The sequence below is a fragment of the Zeugodacus cucurbitae genome, chromosome 3 (assembly GCF_028554725.1).
Source record: "Zeugodacus cucurbitae isolate PBARC_wt_2022May chromosome 3, idZeuCucr1.2, whole genome shotgun sequence".
NCBI lineage: Eukaryota > Metazoa > Arthropoda > Insecta > Diptera > Tephritidae > Zeugodacus > Zeugodacus cucurbitae.
The window spans coordinates 15529796-15550908 of NC_071668.1; the positions used below are offsets into that span (position 1 = coordinate 15529796).

At 33.3% G+C, this 21113-nt stretch overlaps 1 protein-coding gene across 1 annotated transcript in view; it reads right to left on the minus strand.

Moving 5' to 3' along the window:
- The window catches only part of LOC105218376 (neural cell adhesion molecule 1), a 28016-nt gene extending 14037 nt beyond the window's left edge, over window positions 1-13979 (minus strand). Inside the window, exons 1-5 of the mRNA XM_054227458.1 lie at window positions 13886-13979; window positions 10424-11062; window positions 4732-4926; window positions 1738-1935; window positions 850-981 (exon numbers count right to left, since the gene is read on the minus strand). Coding sequence (XP_054083433.1) covers window positions 850-981; window positions 1738-1935; window positions 4732-4926; window positions 10424-10475 — 577 coding nt within the window. The 5' untranslated portion in view covers window positions 10476-11062; window positions 13886-13979. The remainder of the gene's footprint in view (window positions 1-849; window positions 982-1737; window positions 1936-4731; window positions 4927-10423; window positions 11063-13885) is intronic.
- Window positions 13980-21113: the final 7134 nt, after the last annotated feature.

Below are 21113 nucleotides of genomic sequence, written 5' to 3' on the forward strand. Positions count from 1 at the left end.
ATCTCTGATATGTATCGATCTCGATCGATAGTCTCGAAATAAAACCAAAACTCTATTGGATTACGCTTAAACAGCATCAAATACTGCTGTAAAAAGGCCTTGAATGAGGATTTTTATCCAGAGTAGTATTTTCAGATGAAATTTTGTCACGTTATACTCTGTGGTGGCGGTATTCGGGGCACATGGGCGTCAAAAAACCACGTTGGAACTTGTTAAACCATTTTGTTGACGGTCACCAACGAAGGAGAGGACTTATAGCACCCTTGTGCTTGTTGATTTACTGCTCGAGATCTCTTCCAAATGAAATAATAGTTGGTAATCCTAAACGTCAACAATATATTTTATAACCTTTCTGAATAGCGAATAACATGAGAGCATATAGGGCGGACTATGAGGGTCCAAGAAGTCTCGTTAACTTTGTATATACCATGAATTTAGACATTTAAACAAAAAAAAAATATTCGAGAGTTTTCGAGAATAAAATCTTTAGCTACACGGGGAACTAAGCTAAAATATGAAAAATGCTACCATTATGTTTCAAGTTCTAGACCTACTTCCAGATCGTTAATACAACTAGTTTGAAGAAACTACCCGTCCTCCAAAGAGAAGTACTTAAATTATCCAAAAATAATTTACTCCATAAAACACTTAATCCATACTAATCATAAAACTGTATACTGAACTAATTTTATTATACCGTTAACTGGCCTTTAACATCTACTTAATAACACCGACACGCATATATTTCAGAGATGTAGGTGTATTTTATACGCCATTTAACGCCTACAATGGCAGTAACTACTAATTTAATTTTATTGCAACACGTGTCATTGCATGCCTACTACTTACTGTTTATATAACCGCCATTGTATAGCCAGGACACTTCCGGACGGGGATCACCTTTAGCAAAACACTTGACCGTGGCGTCACGACCCTCACCCGCTGACTGCACCAGCTCCGTTTTGTCAAAGGAGATTTTCTCTTTTATTTTTTTTTTACGTTTTTCAGTTTTTCGTTGCATTGTGTTGGGTGGACGACGCATATTGTTTGTTGTTTTGTTATTGGGTGTTGATGTTGTTGTTGTGTTGTACGATGAGTTGGCAAAAGCGGTTGAGTAGACGAAATTTTATATTATTTTTTATTTTTTTCGCATTTTTATTTTATTTTATTTTGTTTTTGTTGTTGCCAACCATTCACATCAACCACAATGAGTCAGGCGGATATCCATAATACCACAACAAAGCGTTTACAAGCCGGTAAGTAGGGGCGTATGAGTAACCAACATTAAGGATATACGAAATAAATAGCAACGAAGTTAGTCGACCGAGTGCAAACGGTATTAAGAAACGATGTGTAAGCAAATGTTTAGAAAAATAGAAAATCAAACAAAAAGGACGATAATAAGCGGCAATTTATAGGACCAAGATATATATACATATATATATAAAAACACCTTTGTAAAATGGTTGTATATGTAAACAATGTAAATATGTATGCATGTCTATGTGTGTGTGGATGGCAAAATTGTTGAATAGATTATTTCCTAATTATAAACAAAGTGTGGCAGGCGTTTGCGACACTTCGACTCTGTGAGCTTTGTATAAGTGTGAGCATTTTAGGGACCCACACACACACATACAAAAACAATGTAAAGATTTGAATATGTATGTATGTTTGTATGTATATGTGCGTTTTGTATAAATTACACAAGATAAACCTGCACGGAAGTGAACGTACGATTTACGAGCAGCTCAAAAGACTTCCTCGCCTCACCGCTGCTGGCCACTGTTGCGGTGCTGCCAGCATCCGGCGTTGATGCTGCCGATGATGTGGCCTCATTGTTGTTGTTGTTGTTGTTGTTAGTCAACGTTGCTTCACACGTCCAGTTGCCCTTGTCCGTCAGCGCAATGTGCTCGAAGACCAACGCCAAAAATCCTGCATGCATGCCATTACAAAAAGAAGTAAAAGAAAAATGGAAGAAAGACACGAGAAGAAGAAGTAGAAAAAGCAGATCAGAAGAAGACGGAGTAGTGGCAGAAATATTACATACAAATCAAAAGTGTCACATAAACTGCAAACTCCCTGCTAGTGGTGGTGGTAGTGGTAGGCAGGTAGGTAGTTGAAGGCAGGGACAAGGGAAATATGTGTAATGTATGAATAAATGAATTGAAAGCGAAAATTTTTACTTTATATTCGTGTAATCCGTAAAGTTGCCAACAGCAACAGCAACAAGCATTAAGCATTGAAGACGCATGTACACACGCATGCAAAAGTTAATTACACATACACATACAAGGAAATATACATACACATATATACTCGTATGTGTATGTATGAAACTGTGTGTGCCTATGGACGACACATGTAAGCGGGATTTATGAAAGGATAATTCTTTTTTTTTTTGGTTTATTTGGTTCTTGCAAAAATTTGCATTTTTGTATTACAGTTGTTGATGTGGTTCGTTGGTTGTCTTTCGCTTCGTTGGTTGGACGTTCTCATTGCTTTGCTTTCGCCTCGTAAATGTCAGCATGTCAGTGGCACAAGGCAGTGGCGTAGCGACTAAGACAACTTATAATCAAAAGTGGGGAACTCGTGCTTACTTTTAACTAACCACAAATTCGTTAATAACTGGTTTTCCCGAGCTCGAAATTCAGGCGTTTTTAAAAGTGTACAGCAGGTCGCAACTCTTTTGAAAATATGGTATATTTTTAGATAGTCTATTATTCATGATAGGAAATAAGAGGATGAGTGATTTCTCTATATAGGAATATAACTTAATTGAGGTTAAGTTAAAGTTTTTCTCCACGTCTAAAGTTCTCTTAATATTAAGGAAGAAACCCACAGAAAAATATACTTTCTAAGATATCGTACTAGGCATCTTCCTTTTGGTAGGTGTGATTGAATAAAGAAAAAGTTACTTTAGGCGCTATGGCGGTGAAATCATCAATCAATTTAGCCATCGGCCGCACATTAAATGTGACTCACCGAACTTTTAGCCACCACCACTGAAGCCGTCAGTTCCACATACCAAAACCCTATAATTTCCAACGCCTAGACGCCCAATCTTATGTAAGTTAACTTTGGAAGAGAGCTGGCTATTTGGCCACAGTAAAAGTAGAAAGGTTTACACGATATTTCCAAATAATATATTAATCTATAAGGAAATCATATCTATACACAAGGTCAGGAGATCGAAACATAATGCATCGAAAAGAAGAAATTGATGAGAATTTAAGGTACGATCCGACGACTAATAATACAAAGAATAGATCTAGACAGGTTAAAGATATATAAATTGTAATGAGCACAATGAATTTTGAGATCAATTGAATACAACGAACGACCTAGAATGTCAGGATTTGTAGTCATACGCTGCTCAGGGAACCAGAAGAACTAAGAGAGATCGATTACACAGAAGCCATTTTTATTTAGAAAAAAAGTGGAGCTCAGAAATGTCAGGATTTGCAGTCATATGCTGTTCAGGGAACCAGAAGCTCTAAAAGAGATCGAGGACTCAGAAGCCACATTTATTTAGAAAAAAGTGGACCTCAGAAATGTCAGGATTTGCAGTCATGTGCTGCTCAGGGAACCAGAAGAACTAAGAGAGATCGAGGACTCAGAAGCCATTTTTATTTAGAAAAAAAGTGGATCTCATACTGTCACTAGTTGTGATATACTTTAATACCCGTATAAATTCTGGAAACATCAATGCTTTATGTTAATACGGGTTCGTGGTAATCATATTTTTAAAAGCGAAGTGACAGCGGTCACTCATCAATATACAATGTTTAATCTTCTTCATTCTCTTTTGAACAAGTAAATGTGTTCATAACATTTCACATTACGTTCAGTGATCCCTCACATGTGATTTGAAACTTATAAAATTCAGCTAATATCAGGATATGCACCACGAGTAGGAGAAGATGGGTAAAACATATACATGATGGCAATGGCTCTCTGCTTAGTATTTGATAACCTTCCGAAAAGAACATTTAATATTTTTCGGCAGCCTTCCGAAATCGTCGTGAGGTTATAAGAGATGATAGATAGTAACGAAAACTTTCGAATTTGGTCGAATTTTATTTTATTTTGAGGGTATGCCATACCCTCCATCTCCATAAGAACTTACTTTATTTCCATTTCAAGGAGAATTTCTTTTATAAATATCTCCAAAAAATATGTTTTAACAAAAATTACCAAAAAAAACCCAAAAATTGTAAACTACACCACTGTCCACAGTTCCAAAAGCATTGCCAAGCAACGGTAATTGGCATAGGAGCTGTGTGACTTTTGTAGTGAAAGAGGCGTTGATGCTTTTGCATAATGCCGCAAATGTCAGTGGCAAAGAACAGAAAGTGACAAGGCTGAGTGAGCATCAACTCATACAGCCAGAGTAGTGCGGGGGAACGGGGAAATGACATACAGAAGAACAAAGTGAAAAAAGTTACGCTGACTTTGGGCGGACACCGCATTAGCGTAAACTCGTATATTTCTATGATTAACATGACATATAATTTGTTGGTCAGTTGTATGTACTTCTATACATAATTGCACGGTTTGAAGATAGTGGGTGCTGGGTTTCATTGTAAATGGTAAGGAAAAGTAACCAAATAATGTTTCTAGGAGTAATTATCTGTTTGTTTTTTTTTTTTCAAATATGTTTTATATATGTATGTGGTAAGTAAATGTTGTTTAAATAAATAACAAAAATAATGGCTTCATGTCACCAACCAGTTTTATTTTCGATATGCACACGCCCTTTTGTATTTTCCCTGGGCACCCCTTTGGGGTCTTTCCATTTCGCATTCGCATCCTTTTGTACTGTTTTACAGAATATAATGAAGGAATCATTTACAAAATGTGTAATAGACGGTGTTGAGGGTGCCAAGGTTAGCCAACTGCTATCCAATTGGCCGAGCACAGCAACTGCAAAAGAGAGAGAGAGAGAAAGAGAGAATTATTTAAAAATTTGAGAATCGAAAGTATATAATAATTTTTAAATGGTTTTTATAATAAAATAAAATAACTGAGTATAAAAATTATAAATAAAACCGGGTCTAATAGAATAGAGATAACAATTCATTTTAAAATAAATTCTATATGGGTATGAAAATACCCTTCAGGAAGTGAACTTAACTTCAAAGCCATAAAGGAACTGTATATTATTATTTAATGTTTGAACTTCCTGTAGGATATCTGTTGCAAAGTTACAGACCTGGGTCTAGTATAAAACCGGGAACGTTGCGATATTGTAGAGTTGACCATCAGAGGAATAAATGGTTTACACAACAGTCGGATTTTCATAACCTGAACGGACCCGGTTTTGGATAGAAAGATTTTCCTTAAGATTTACGACCCCTTAAATATTGGCCAAGGCGAATACTGCAGACGATGGAACGATGGGTTATTCGACGATATTGACATAGTTCAGCGAATTGGACGCGGTTTTCTCGATGATGTGGGCGAAGTTGTTCATATCAAATTGTGTGAACTTTTTCACTTTATTAAGACCACAGCGTGGTTCAAAGATGACTCTATAGTGTGAGGGATCACAGTCCCAGTGGTGTCACAATGGGCCTCACAAAGGCCTGGGTGCGTCGTTTGACAACCACTTAACCTAACCTAACCTAGTTCAGCGAATAAAAAGACAACGGTTACGCTGGCTAGGTCACGTTGTTCGAATGGACGAAAGCGCTCCAGCTTTTAAAGTGTTCGATGCAGTACCCGCTTGTGGTAACCGAGGAAGAGGAAGGCCTCCACTCCGGTGGAAAGACCAGGTAGAGAAGGACCTAGCAGCACTTGGTATTTCCAATTGGCGTCAAACTGTCAAAAGAAGAAAAGAAAGGTGCGCTGTCGCAAACTCGGCTATAACCGCGTAAACGGTTCCTACGCCAGTTAAGTATAAGAATATGAATTAAGAGCACAAGAAAATGGTTTACCCAGCACTAAACTACAAAATTAACCTCTGGATTCCTGACTTTGAGGTTATATATTTATAGTCTTTTTGAAAGTTTGAGAGCATTCAAGCAAGAGAGTTTTTTTCTAGCCAAGAGACCTTCTCAAAAATCGGAAGAGATAACAAGAGAAGTATTGAGTTAATGTTTTAAAAAATTTTGGAAAATAAGAGAGGTTTAAGTCATCTCAGATTTTTTAAAAAATAACTTAATCGTTTGTAATTTCGAATTTTCGAACTTGATACATTAGTTACAGAATAAATCGCTTAGGATCGTTTTCTTTATACTTTTTACTTTAATACACACATCAGAACAGACATTGTAATGTTGCTACCTTCGATTTTCATCTCTTGTTTTAACAATTTTTATGCTCGAAATTGTTTTTACTTCGCATTTTTAATATCGCGAATGCACAATGCTCGCTTGGGCATAATATTGTTTTACGATTTCTTTTCACTTCTATTTATGGCACATCAATTGCAAACGAGTGTGCATGTGTGTGTGTGTGTGTACTTCTGCAGATGGCTGCAGTTTGTTGCATCAATTTGGCATCAGCTCCTGCAGCAGTTAATGCAACGAAGAAGAATAAGTGCAACATTTTAGCGCATTGCGTCATTTACGAGTATTGAAAACAAATGCAAAACATATTATGCAATATTGATTGCGTGACTCTTTTATGTGCGGAAAAACAGAATCTTTCAGTTGTTTTCAAAGTTTTAGTAATGTTCATGTACTGCAAATGTTAGCACTTGTTGTTGGTGGTTATTAAAAAGTATTATTTACAGCTGTGCTATGGCCTCGGCAACTTTATGGACTCATAAACACTTCTGTTCATTGAGCAAATGTTGTTCATAACAAAGAAAGGATTCAATTAGTCGAAGAAAACATGAAATTAACAAATATGGGTAGGTTCACTGATGACATAATCGAACATTCAGTATTTTGACACAGTTTGTGAATACGAGTATAATGGGTATTAGATGTATAGAAATTTCTGCGCTTTTTTTTCAAAATATAAAAATGTGAAGATCATATTTGATTAAAAATGAGAGTTATTCAATTATCGAATCCATAGGAAGGTTGGTATTGCATACGGGCGTAGTCGGACCACTGCCACGTCCACAAAATGGCGAAAGCCGGACACATATAAAGTGCCACAAATAAAGTTATTAAAGAACAATTTAGTACAAAGGATCGCACTATGAAGGGGCATATTTGGATTTAATTTTTTTATGAAAGTGAGCCGCGCCCCCTACTAAGTTTTTTGTACATATCTCGTAAACTACTAATGCTATATCAACCAAACTCTCTAGAGTCGTTTCCTTTGGATTTCGCCTTAAATAGTATAAAAATGGAGGAAATCTACTAAAAATACTTTAATTCAGTATGGAAAAACACCATAAATCTTAAATTTCAGGGTAAAGATGGCACAGAAGGGTCCACTCAAATTGCTACACAAAATTTTAAGTAGGTGTGGCGTCGCCCACTTATGGGCCAAAAACCAGATCTCAGGAACTATTCGACGAATTTCAATGAAACTGGGTTTGTATCATTATCTAAGCATCCTAATACTACAGTTTGAAAATTATCGAAATCACAATCACGCCTATTTTCCTTATACCCCAATTTTGTGGTCTATATGTTTGTTTACTTTACAATACATAAATTAAGCACCGGTGAAGGTATCGGAAAAAACTTTGCACAAATACAAATGTACAAACACATTTATAGTGTAGCATCGCCCGTCTAAAAATCTGAAATCGGACCATAAATTTGCAAAGCCCCAGTACCGAAAATGAGGACCTGGGTGCTTCTAAAATATTTTTACCAAAAATATATATAAGAATATTTTTCTTAATATGTCTCTGTGCTAAAAATTAGTGGACTCGGGTCTAGGGTTCCTCTAGCACCCGTATACCTAATATTAGGGGTTTCAAATTTTCAATGGATTTTATACCATATACATATATGACGAATATGTTGGCCAAATTATTTGTTATATTAATAAAATTAATTCGGTTACACCCGAACTTAGCTCTTCCTGGAAGCATTATATCATGTAACGATATTTAGGATAGACTATATTAAAGTGTCGATTACGACATCTATTTATGGTTTGGGGCTGTTGTACTTCCTTTTCTTAATCCAAAATATACATGTATATTTATTAAGTTCCCAAGCACCCTACTGAGTTATTAAATATATATTGACTTAGAATAAGTAAGGAAGGGCTAAGTCGTGGTGTAACTGAACATTTTATACTCTCAAAATTTATTTATTTAATTATATTATTATTATATAATACACAATTTGACGCACATATTCGTCATATATATGGCTTAAATTCCATTGAAAGTTGAAAACCCTAATATTAGGTTAGAAGCACCGAGGTCCTCATGTTCGATATATGGGGCCTTGAAAACCTATGGTCCGATTTCGGCGATTTTTAGAAAGGGGCTGCCACACTATTAACATAGTATTTATGTTCGGATTATCTTTACTAGTGCTTACTTACATATTGTAAAGTAACCGATTCAGATCGTCTTCAAAGTTCTGGTATATAGGAAGTAGGCGTGGTTGTGAAGCGATTTGGCCTATTTTCACAACATATCATTGAGATGTAAAGAAACTATTACCAACCAATTTTCATTGAAATCGGTCGAGCAGTTCCTGAGATATGGTTTTTGACCCATAAGTGGGCGACGCCACGCCCATTTTTCATTTTGTAAAAAAATCTCAGTGCAGCTTCCTTCTGCCATTTCTTATGTAAAATTTGGTGTTTCTGACGTTTCTGGTTAGTGAGTTAACGCACTTTTAGTAATTTTCAACCTAACCTTTGTATGGGAGGTGGGCGTGGTTATTATCCGATTTCTTTCATTTTTGGACTGTATAAGGAAACGGCTAAAATAAACGACTGCAGAAAGTTTGGTTTATATAGCTTTATTGGTTTGCAAGATATATACAAAAAACCTATTTGGGGGCGGGGTCACGCCCACTTTTCCAAAAAAATTACATTAAAATGTGCCCCTCCCTAATTCGATCCTATGTTCCAAATTTTATTTTCATAACTTTATTTATGGCTTAGTTATAGCTCTTTATGTGTTCCAAGTTTCATCAAGATATCTCAATTTTTACTCAAGTTACAGCTTGCACGGACGGACAGACAGACATCCGGATGGAATTTACTCGTCACCCTGATCACTTTGGTATATATAACCTTATATCTAACTCGTTTAGTTTTAGGACTTACAAACAACCGTTATGTGGACAAAACTATAATACTCTCTTAGCAACTTTTGTTGCGAGAGTATAAAAAAATATATTGGCTTAGAAAAGTACGTGTAATTCATCTTGTCTACAGGGAGGATATTCCCGCGATTATACAAAAATAAGAATTCGCGTCTAAGGTTACAGAACGAGAGACGAAGAGAATCATGTTATTATAAATACATGCAAAGACTGGGCAAATGAAGGGGGGTATTTCAATATCTTAGTGAAACGATTAATGTTGATATGTTCATACGATATATGAAAGGCCCTATTTTATATCCCGACCGAAGTTGAAAGTTATGCTATAACTTACAGATTAACTGAGTCTTTTAAGAGTAAGCCGGATATTAATTACGGAAGACCTTTGTGGCAATGAAAGTAATTTAATGAAGCATGAAAACTTTTATACATATACGCATATCAATGAGACCGATCTTTTGGTAGAAACTGCTTCTTGATTTCCGAATTTGTAAACCAGATTTATTTCCCCAAAATTATATAAGGAATATTTTATTACGATTCAATAACAATCAAATGTTTTAAATATATCTTGATTCTGATAACCTATTTCGATAAAAAACTCTCAAAACGTCGAGAAATGTATGTTCTATATAAATATATAACCGTCCGTATATGTCTGACATATCAATTGTTCTCCATTGTCTAAAGTAGTATTCTTCTTTTCTGAAGTCACCACGATATTTTATTCAGAAGACCAGTTTAAAACTATTCTTTTGATTTTGAAATCTATTCTATATTATACTTTGGATAGTTAAGCGAAAAAATTTCAAAGCAAACCACAAGTCGGAAATTATTGTAAGTGGTATGCCCATCTATCATATTCTAACACATCAAATACCATTTTACGCTGGCATAATGCACAAGTCCAACCACATGATGAGCTTGAAACAACTTCAACACATGACAACTCTTGATGTTTCCCCATTATGCAAGCGTTAAGCTCTGACAGCCGAAAGGCCGACAGGATAAAGAGCCAAAAGAAAAAAAAAACCAAAACAAGTGTTTAGCAAAGTACACTGTGTAATAGAAATAGAAATATACAAATTGAGATAAAATGCAAAATGCCAGAAAATATATTATATAATTAGTATGAATGTCCGAGTTTGCATTAGCAAGCGTACAAATATGTGTGTGTGAGTGTGTGTATAAGCAAAATTGTATTCGTAGCAGTTTATTACCATTTTGACTGACGAGTAGAATGAGTAAATGTAATAGAAATAATAAATCCATTGCGAATTCGTATTGTTGTGGTTTGCTGTTTTGTTAGCACGTCAAACGCATACACAGACGCAAACACACAGGCGCACAGGCACACACACGCACGAGAGCCCTTTATAATGTTATTTAAGCCACTTATTTTATGTGCGTTGTTAGTTAGCTGGTTGTTGTTGCTGTTGCTGTTGCTGTTGCTGTTGCTGTCACATTGAATGTACTGCTAGTAATCCACTAAACTCATGCGTAACTGTATACGACGTTGACGTCTGCTGTTGCTGTCAGAGTAACAGTGTATGGTCGCCGCTGATGTGCTGCTAAATTATCCCTTTTAATGTTAACGTAATCCTTTATGGGTAATTAAATCCATTTTATATGTTGCGTATCGCACTACGGCGGCATTAATGTGGAGAAGTGAGGAAATGTTTTTCTTTGTATAGTATTAGCCGTTATTATCTCTGTTTAGTTGTTGCAATATTTTAATGATGTTTGCTTAGCCTAATTGTATGTTAATTTAAACACTTTTATGGGTATTTATAGTTAAGCCTGTTTAATATACTTTTTGTTTGCTTTCTTCTTTATCAGATTAGTATAGTTTCTTGCACCTGTTTTATTTTAATTTCATAATTTTTTTTTAATTATCTCCTACTTTAATTTTTGTTATATTTTAAATTATCTGTAATTAAAATTTTATTTTAGTAAATTCGTTAAATTGAAAAAAGGTTTCCAAATGTTCTTTAATTTAATTAATTTTTTATTTTATAAGATTGGACCGAATAACACTTTAGAAATAAAATAATTTAAATTGTTTTCAATTAAACCAGTTTAAATTTGTTGAAACATAATTGAAACAGCAAAACTACAATTAAATTCAATTAAACTTAGTTCAGTTGATCTCAATTACTATTACTTGTTATTATATTGTAGTCAATTTAATTAATATTTTTATTTCGGTCAACTTAATTGCACTCAATTAGAGTTAATTGAATAAAATTGTAATCAATTTAATTTAAATAATTTGTTTTAAGCAAATATATTGGCATTAATCAATTTTAAACTAGATTAATTTCAGTTCAACTTAATTCAGTTAAGTTTTGGTCATAAAACAAATAAAATTCATTAACAATAATTTAAATTTTTTTTGTTAAAATTACACTTTTTTAAACTTTTAAAAACTTTCGAATTTTATTTATTTCATTTCTATTTGGTGTTGTCTTTTATCAATGTTGCCATGTAGTTCAATAAGTTTTTAAATTTTTTCATTAATTGTTTAATTATTTTGAATTTTTGTTTTTGAATATTTTTATTTGTTTATTCTTCAATTATACACTTTTTATTGGATTTATTTTTGTTTTTAACTTACTTTTCAGTAGTTGTTTAATTAAGATTTTTAATTTAATAATTAAGTAATTTTATTCATTTAGTCTTCATTAATTACTTTTTATTATATTTATTTATATATGTTATATATTTTTTATTTTTCACATTTTTATTCATTTACTTTTTTTTTTAATTTGCTTATTAGTTTAGTTTAGTTTTAAATTTTATTAATTTTTATTTTATTTTATTTTATTTTATATTTTATTTTATTTTATATTATATATTATTTTATTTTATTTTATTTTATATATTTTTTTAATTTTATTTTATTTTATTTTATTTTGTTTTATTTTATTTTATTTTATTTTATTTTATATTTTTTTTTTAATTTAATTTTATTTTATTTTATTTTAATTTATTTTATTTTATTTTATTTTATTTTATTTTACTTTACATTTTTTTTAATTTTATTTTATTTTATTTTATTTTATTTTATTTTATTTTATTTTATTTTATTTTATTTTATTTTATTTTATTTTATTTTATTTTATTTTATTTTATTTTATTTTATTTTATTTTATTTTATTTTATCTTATTTTATTTTATTTTATTTTATTTTATTTTATTTTAATTTATTTTATTTTATTTTATATTTTTTTTTAATTTTATTGTATTTTATTTTATTTTATTTTAATTTATTTTATTTTATTTTATTTTATTTTATTTTATTTTATTTTATTTTATTTTATTTTATTTTATTTTATTTTATTTTATTTTATTTTATTTTATTTTATTTTATATTATTTTATTTTATTTTATTTTATTTCATTTTATTTTATTTTATTTTATTTTATTTCATTTTATTTTATTTTATTTTAGTTTATATATTATATTATATTATTTTATTTTATTTTATTTTATAATTTTTTTAATTTGCGCACCTCTTTTATGTATTGAACTAACTTTTAATCGTTTCTATCATTTCTTATACACATTTGCAAACACTCAACTATTAGAACTTGTGTTGTTGTCATTCACATACTCATATGTACATATGTATGTATGTATGCATGTAATTTGCTATGCTTTAATCATAGAATTTTTGCATAAATATTTTGCGCACTCGTCGTAAGTAACTATCACCCGCATGACATCATTCAGAAGCTTTTGCAAAGCTAACATTTAATTGCCAAGAAGATAGTGTGCGAGCCAAAAGCAAAAAACACAAACAAAGCAGACACCGTTCAAGTGGCCAAGCGACAGCCTACAACAACCACATTCGGTTCACAATCGCCGCCACCAACGACGTTAGCAAAAAAATTGCGTGCTGTAGGTCACACTCGCAGCAGCAACAACGCCCCACGGCGGCATGCCGCCACCGATGACAACATTTTCAAATTTGCCGCCAACCTATCCTTGAAACGTAAATTTCCTGTTATAAACGAGTTCGTTAGTATTCAGTTGGTATTCAGCGGACACAAAACAAAGCACACACTTCGAGCACACAAATATGCGTGAGTACGAACGAGCGATTTCAAATTTTATTTGTTTTTGTAAATCTTGAAATTTTTGAAGCGATTATCCTTTTACGCTTTTGATCACACACTCGCACTCGCGTCAACTCGTATTTAGCCTTCGAGCCGATTTTGGCATATTGGTCGACAAGTCATGGTTATTGCGTAGTCGAAGTGGAAGAAGCAGAAGAAGAGGAGAACGCGTCAAAACGCCGCCACTGCACAATGATGACTGAATTGTTCCTGCTGCCAAACGAAATGGCAAAGCCACCAAACCAAGGATGCGAATGTTGTTGATGGCCATCAACGACCAACACGCACGAATTGAGATTTTCGCTTCATATGACACAGCGAAGGATTCGCACGAACGGCAATGGCAAAGCGAACATTCGGTTGCACGATGCTCCGAAGCGCGCCAGCAGCAGCAATAACAAAAATGCAATGCAGTTGAATAACCGAAACGAAAATTAAGTAAGAGCGTCGTCAATGCAACGCTACCAACACGCTGTCAACGCACTGACAACACAACTAAAGCGTAACACACACACACACGTATGTATGTGTTTGTGATACAATTGCCGTTATCCGTTTTACCGTTGTGGCATTCACTGCTGTCAGCGGAGCGCGTTCGAATCTCGGCTGTATCAGAAATTGCACTGAAGTTACTTCGCATCCTGTCGTATCCTTTATTTTGAACAAATGAAATGTAGTTCATGCAGCTCGTTAAACATGTTGACACACTTTATGCGCTCCGCCATATCCAACCATTCGGGTATGGGCGTAAACGTGTGTTTGTATATGTCCTCTGGTGGCATCATCAGCATCGTATCGAGCATGTTGCACGAGGACATAGCGCTCCATCAACATGCTCGAGTCTCGAAGTGATGTCATGCGGCGCCAATGCACAAATATGCCGGTGTGAGAACGTCTGGTGCTGAGGCGTGTTTCTGGCAACATGTTGCCGAAGGCATTCAGGATATACGTACAAGTGTGTTGACACTGTGTGCAGAGTATGAGAGAGATTTTATACGTGAGTGGTTGAAATTCTCTGAGTGAAAAGTTCTCAGCGTTGTTGAAATGCAAAAGCTTGCTATTTTATAGCAAGGACAATGTTATAAAGGGCGTATAACAGTTTATATTCCCTTAAAGATAAACTATTATGGAATGTATGTGGATGTAGATAACGTTTATTGTCCATAATCTTGCGTTATTGACCATAAACTGTGGGATTTAACTTCACAAAAGCTATTTCAAAAGGTATATTTTAAAGTATCCGAGTTTCTAACCCTAAATGATTTAAAATTTTATTATTAGTCACCATAGATTCGCCAATCCTCTTTAGATTATACACGAACTCAAATTTATTGTAAGAAAAATTTACACATGAAAGCTACAACAATGTTATACAGTTATATTCAATACAAGAGAGTACTTGATTAGCTTAGTAAAGTGGTATAAATGCTTCTTCTTAAATTTTTATTCAATTATACCAATTTATTGTATTTATACCAGTTTTTTGTTCGATTCGCCACTCACTCTCAAAAGTCTGATAATTTTTTTTAATTTTTTTTTTTCGAAAAATATTGCATTGCCAGACACAAAATATGCGAATATATCTCTTTTTTTCTTTCTTCATAACGTAGATGTTTATTTTGGCAAAAGTATGATGTTCTTATTAATTGTGAACTAACTTATTTTTCTTGTCTTATATAACTTCTCTGTAAATGGCTTCACATTAAATTATAGCTTTCTATCACTTCCTTTGAGATACAGTATTATTAAGCGCTTCTTGCATCTTATGGTCAATATGGAAACACAACACGAAATGGTTTTCTTTTTGATTGAAAAGATTTTTAGGAAGGGTTTCGGAAAGAAGAGTTTTTGGAGCGACCATATGCAAACATTTATTGATCGTTATATTCGATAGAATAGACTTGAAATCGAAATACGATATCCATTAATGCATAAATTTACTTTGGAAGAAGAATTCCTCAACTAAATTGCTACTCTAGTCATAAAACTAAACGAGTTAGATATGGAGTTATATATATCTTGACGATCTGCAGTCTTTTCTTTTAGCCACTTCCTTATACAGTTCAAAAATGGAAAAAAATCCGATTATAACCACACTCACCTGAGAAAAAAAATTGAAAATTACTAAAAGAAAAATTTTACAGAAGAAATGGCAGAGGAGAGCTGCACTCAGATTAAAAAAAAATCGAAAATGGGCGTGGCCCATTTATGGCCAAAAATCATATCTCAAAAACTACTCGACCGATTTCAATGAAATTAGGTGCATAATATTTTCTTGATACACTGATAACAATGGAAAATGGGCGAAATCGGTTCACAACCACGACTACTTTCCACATAACTCTATTTTGAATTACATTTGATTTCTTCACTTTATAATGTATACATAAGGAACCACTGAAGATTGCGGAATTAAACTTTACACAAATACTGTATATCATCTGTCGCTTTCCTTGCGGAAAAATTGTCGAAATGGGAATATAACTTTTCAAGGCCCCGGATATCGAACAAGAAGAACTCAATGCCTAAGAGAAATTTTTCACCGAAAATATCGGTAAATGTCTCAAATAATTTAATGTAATTCAGAGGAAATTTAAAAAAAAATTATTAAAATCGGATCATAACTTCCCCTAGCTCCCATGTACTTAATTATAAAATGAACGTATAGTCTTGGATATAATGTACCTTAGTGGTGAAAATGAGTTAAATCGGTTCAGGAACTAACTAAGCCCTCATATACTTTCGTTATTCTATTGGGCTTTATGCTAAATATATGGGTCAAATTGTGTGTTATCTTGATAAAACTATATCAATCAATTGCGAGAGTTTAAAATGTTTGTTTGCACCCGAATTTTGCATTTCCTTACTTGTTTAATCTATAGCTGTTGGATAGTCCATTTACCGAGGAAGGCTATAGGCTATATAGCATCACGCTGCGACCAATATGAAACAGTGGTAAATGTGTAAAAAACGGGGGAAATTATTTATCTTTGAGGGCTTCCGTTCCTTGCGCTGCGAAAGCGGTTCAAGATACACAAAAGTTATGTATACAATGATGGACTAATCATAATAGAAGATAAAATTCATGAGATTTGCGACAAATCCCTAACTGATTTTGGGCTTCCTGCATCAAAAAGAAATTATTCGCTTTTAGACCCGTTAGAAGTAGCATTGCGAAAACCATATGATATAAATGAATTAAATGAGTATATTATTTAAAATGAACCAAGATTAGTTAATGACCAGGTGACAGCGTATAATGGTGTTCTGCAAAGTGTTCGTGAATGAAGGAAGATTTTTTTTTTGACGCTCCCGGTGGGACCGGCATGACATTCATTACTATCTTATATTAGCAAAAGTAAGGTCTCAGGGACAGCTAGCCTTAGCAGTAGCGTAGAAGCTCTAGACAGAACTCTTGGAGATCTTAGAAGCTGTGATAAAATCATTGATGGGATTACTGTTATGTTTGCTGGGGACTTTCGACAAACCATACCCGTAATAGTAAGGGGAACTAGAGCAGGTATTGTAAAGTCTTACCTTAAAAGTTCTCCATTATGGAAGTTTGTAAATATTTTAAAATTATCGACAAATATGACAGCCCATTTGGGGGGAGGTAGTATAACTTTCCCTTCAAAATTACTTTTAGTAGACGGGAAAAAACCTCGTTTTCAAAATAAAATTGGAATTGACCTCGATTTAGGAGTAAGAGTAGGTAACATTGAGGATTTAATATTAAAAGTTTACCCTGACAATGGATGTGTCAAAGGGCAATATTGGCGGCGAGAAACAGTAGCGTGGACGAAATTAATGACATAATTTTAAATAAACTTGAAGGAGATATAGTCACATACACATCTATTGATAATGTAATGGATCAAGAAGATGTGGTCCATCACCCACAGGAATGAAATGTAATCTACGCAGAAGTTCTTTGATAACAGAAATTGACGCGGATGAAGATAAAAATGAAGCCCAAATTCACTATTCCACGCGGACGAAATCGCGGCCACAGCTAGTTATCTAATATGGATTAAAAACTGAGGGAGTAGCTTATGAAATTTCCTTTCAAACCAGGAAAGACTCTGTGGAATAATATCCTTCTCTTTGGATTCTTAAATATATGACTATATATGGTTTATTTACTAAGATTGCGTTTTTTTAAATATGGAACTAATAATGCAAATTAATAGCAGAGCTTAAAATCATAAATATAGTACTTAAACAAAACTAAAATCATCATGGAATTTAATATTTTCACCCTTGCAACAAAAATCCCTTCACGATCCAGACTAAAGCCTTTGGGCTGATACCACATATCTATCACATTTATAATGATTTCATTTCATGTGTGGATTAAAAGTACGGTCAGGCAAATGCCAAAAATGCAAATTCAAATTCGAATATAACCATACATATGTACTCATATATAACTGTAAATATTAATATGCGACCCACTGTTAGCTTTTGGAATATCACATTTCGTTTTTGTTGCAACAACTCATTTAGGGTAATTTCTAACTATTCATTCAAAATTATACATTATACGGCATATATGTATACATATATCTAATGCGTATGTATATATGTATACATAAATACATATATATATATATACAGCTATAATCGTTGTAACTAATACGCTTTTGTTTGTGCACTGAAATATTATGAATTACCTTTCGGTAAATATAAGCTCATTTGCAGCCGCTTGACATTTGGCCCTTTTATCATATTTTATAGATATTGATTTAAGTGGAACATAAATTTTGGATTACTTACATTGGACGTAACCAAATACTAAGTATATATGTATATCGTGTACACATATGAAAAATGTGAATATGCAAATTCAGGCGGCTATCGTACTAGCTTTAGAAAGCTCACATCAGTTTCAGTTAGGGCATTTACAACCCAGGAATGAGTTACACCGATTTCGAATTCCAAGTGTATATCGGTATCTTTGACACCAACTCATTGATTTTTTTATTCTATCACAATGCGAAGAGAACAAAATACTCCCATTTTTAGAATACTACCAAAAAAACGTTCATCAAGATCCTTAGATAACTCACAATTACGAGTCTATTTAGACATGATATGCATTCTATCTGATCTTACTTAAATAACTCTATATAAGGTGTCCAACTATCATCATAATGAAAAACAAGAAAAAACGTTAACTTCGGCTGTATCGAAGCTAATATACCCTTCACAGGTGCATTTCTTTTAGTAACTATGTGTTTAAGCAAATCTAAAGACGTAAGAAAAAGTAATTAAAAAAAAGAAAACTTTTTACTAATTCTTTTTAGCCGGGTTGTTTGCAAGAAACATTAAGGTTATATAGTTAACCGATATGAACAATTTCTTCGGAGATTATATTATTACCTTAAGCAGTAACCCATGTCAAATTTCGTGAAGATATCACGTCAAATGCGAAAATTTTCCATACAAGCCATTAATTCCGATCGTTCGGTTTGTATGGCAGCTATATGCTATAGTGAACCGATCTGGACAATTTTTTCGGAGATAAAATTATTTCTATGAACAATAACTCACACCAAATTTCGTGAAGATATGTAGTAAAATGCGGAAGTTTTCCATACAACCCCTTGATTCCGATCGTTCAGCTTGTATGGCAGCTATATGATATAGTGGTTCGATATCGGCAGTTCCGACGAATGAGCAGCTTCTTGAAGAGAAAATTACATCTGAAAATTTCAAAACGATATCTTAAAAACTGAAGGACTAGTTCGTATATATACAGACAGATGGACATGGCTAAATCGACTCAGTTCAACATACTGATCATTTATATATATACACTTTATAGGGCCTCTGACGCTTCCTTCTGGGTGTTACAAACTTCGTGACAAACTTAATATACCCTGTTCAGGGTATAAAAAACCTCGAGTGTTCTCTTAAGATTAATTTTAGTCTCGTTTTCTAAACCTCAGTTACTATAACAAATCATCAAAATATCTACTCATCTATTAAACTGATCTTATATACATATTTGTCATCGCCAGAACTTTGCACTTCCGTGTTGGTTTAAATATAATACATATTAAATATATTGTGTGTTTATTAAAGCTGTCAAGATTTATGGGAAACTCAGAAGAATTTTTTTTACACAATTTATTTTGTATGCTGAATTTTAATGCACTTTTTTCACAGCCTTTTTTCATTGTCTGTTATCATCAATCTAAACTGAAAATTTTGCGAATAATCGATTTAATTAGTATTCAAAAACAGTGTGAGCACTGTGAAAAATTTCGAAATGATCATACTTGATCATTTTGGGTATTTCTAAATAATCCACACACACACATACTTAAAATCCTAAAACTGATTTTTGAACTTCTACTAACAAAAAATAAGTAAGAATTTGGTTATGTTTCCTTACACTGGAAAAATAATATGGAAAATGTCCTTTTCTGAATTATTTCTGCATAATATTATTCTAAATTTATATTTTGACCAGATACTAAAGGGGAATCCCTAATCCGTCCGATGTTATGAAAAAGTACAAGATCTTTGCTGAAAGCCAAATATTTTATCCTCCCGAAGTTTGCTGTTTCATTGCCCTCACTCCATAATATAAGTTCTACTACTTTCTGATAGTGAATACAACTCTGTGAAAAGTGCTCTGCTAATACAGTCTAATTATATAACACAGTGCAAAGATAAACTGAAGATTTCGATTTGCCAAAAGAAGACGAACACCTAACTTGTGAGGAATAGACGACTATAACGACTGGATATCACTTCTCGTTCACTTCGAGGACGAAACCCTTGATAATATCTGATAAATATTTCCGCTCACTTCAAAGAAAATACCACTGGATTTCTTCAGAAATAAACCCCTTTCAGGAATTTATAAATAAATATGTATGTTTCGAAAAAAGATGGAACCGAAATGTGAAATCTCTAAAATGCTAGATTATACGACTCTTGAGCTATTCCAGAAAAATAGTATGTGAAATATTAATAGACCTTTACGTATTCTCAGTAAACAACATATGGTTCAACGGCGTTACTGGTTAGACTATCTCATTAAAATAGTAACAGTTATTGATAGCAAAGGCAGAGCAAAGACCGGCACGCTGCTCTAGACTTAGCCGAAATCTAAATGAACCATGGTTACTAACGAATTCCTCGCATTCACTACTCCAATAGTACCTCCAGCAATTTTTCGACAAAAATACAAAAGAAACTCCATAAAAAGAGTGCTTTTCAAATGGTCACTAGTTATTTACATATTTTATAGTTATTCTACACTATTTCAATTGTACAGTCAAATAAATACTTGTAGAGACAAGTATGTGCATACATCTACATAAATTTAGACCCCTTACGCGACGTACCGCACGTAGAATATGAAATTGGAAATTGGTCAAGTAAACAAAACGAAAGTGTACTCAACACCTTATGGACAGCTTAGCGCAAAATTAGCGGTGGGGTAACGAAGAAGCTTAACGCGCTTGACGAGACTGTGTCTTATACGTGTATTGTTATGTCATTGCTGATAATGAAATTTAGAATTCGAGAAGCAATTGTCGTCGCTTTAATTGATATTGTTATTATTATTATTTCTGACCACTTTTGTTGTTACGACTGTAGCCAGTGCTACGAAAAAAGTGGCGAATTTGCAAGCGATGACGAAATGTCAGGCAGTCAATTTTATGTGTATGTATTCATGTATATATACATACATACATATATATAAATGACCAAATAAGCATGGATATTGCCAATTTTGTATAAATAGCCTTTTGGGCATGCGCAATCAACA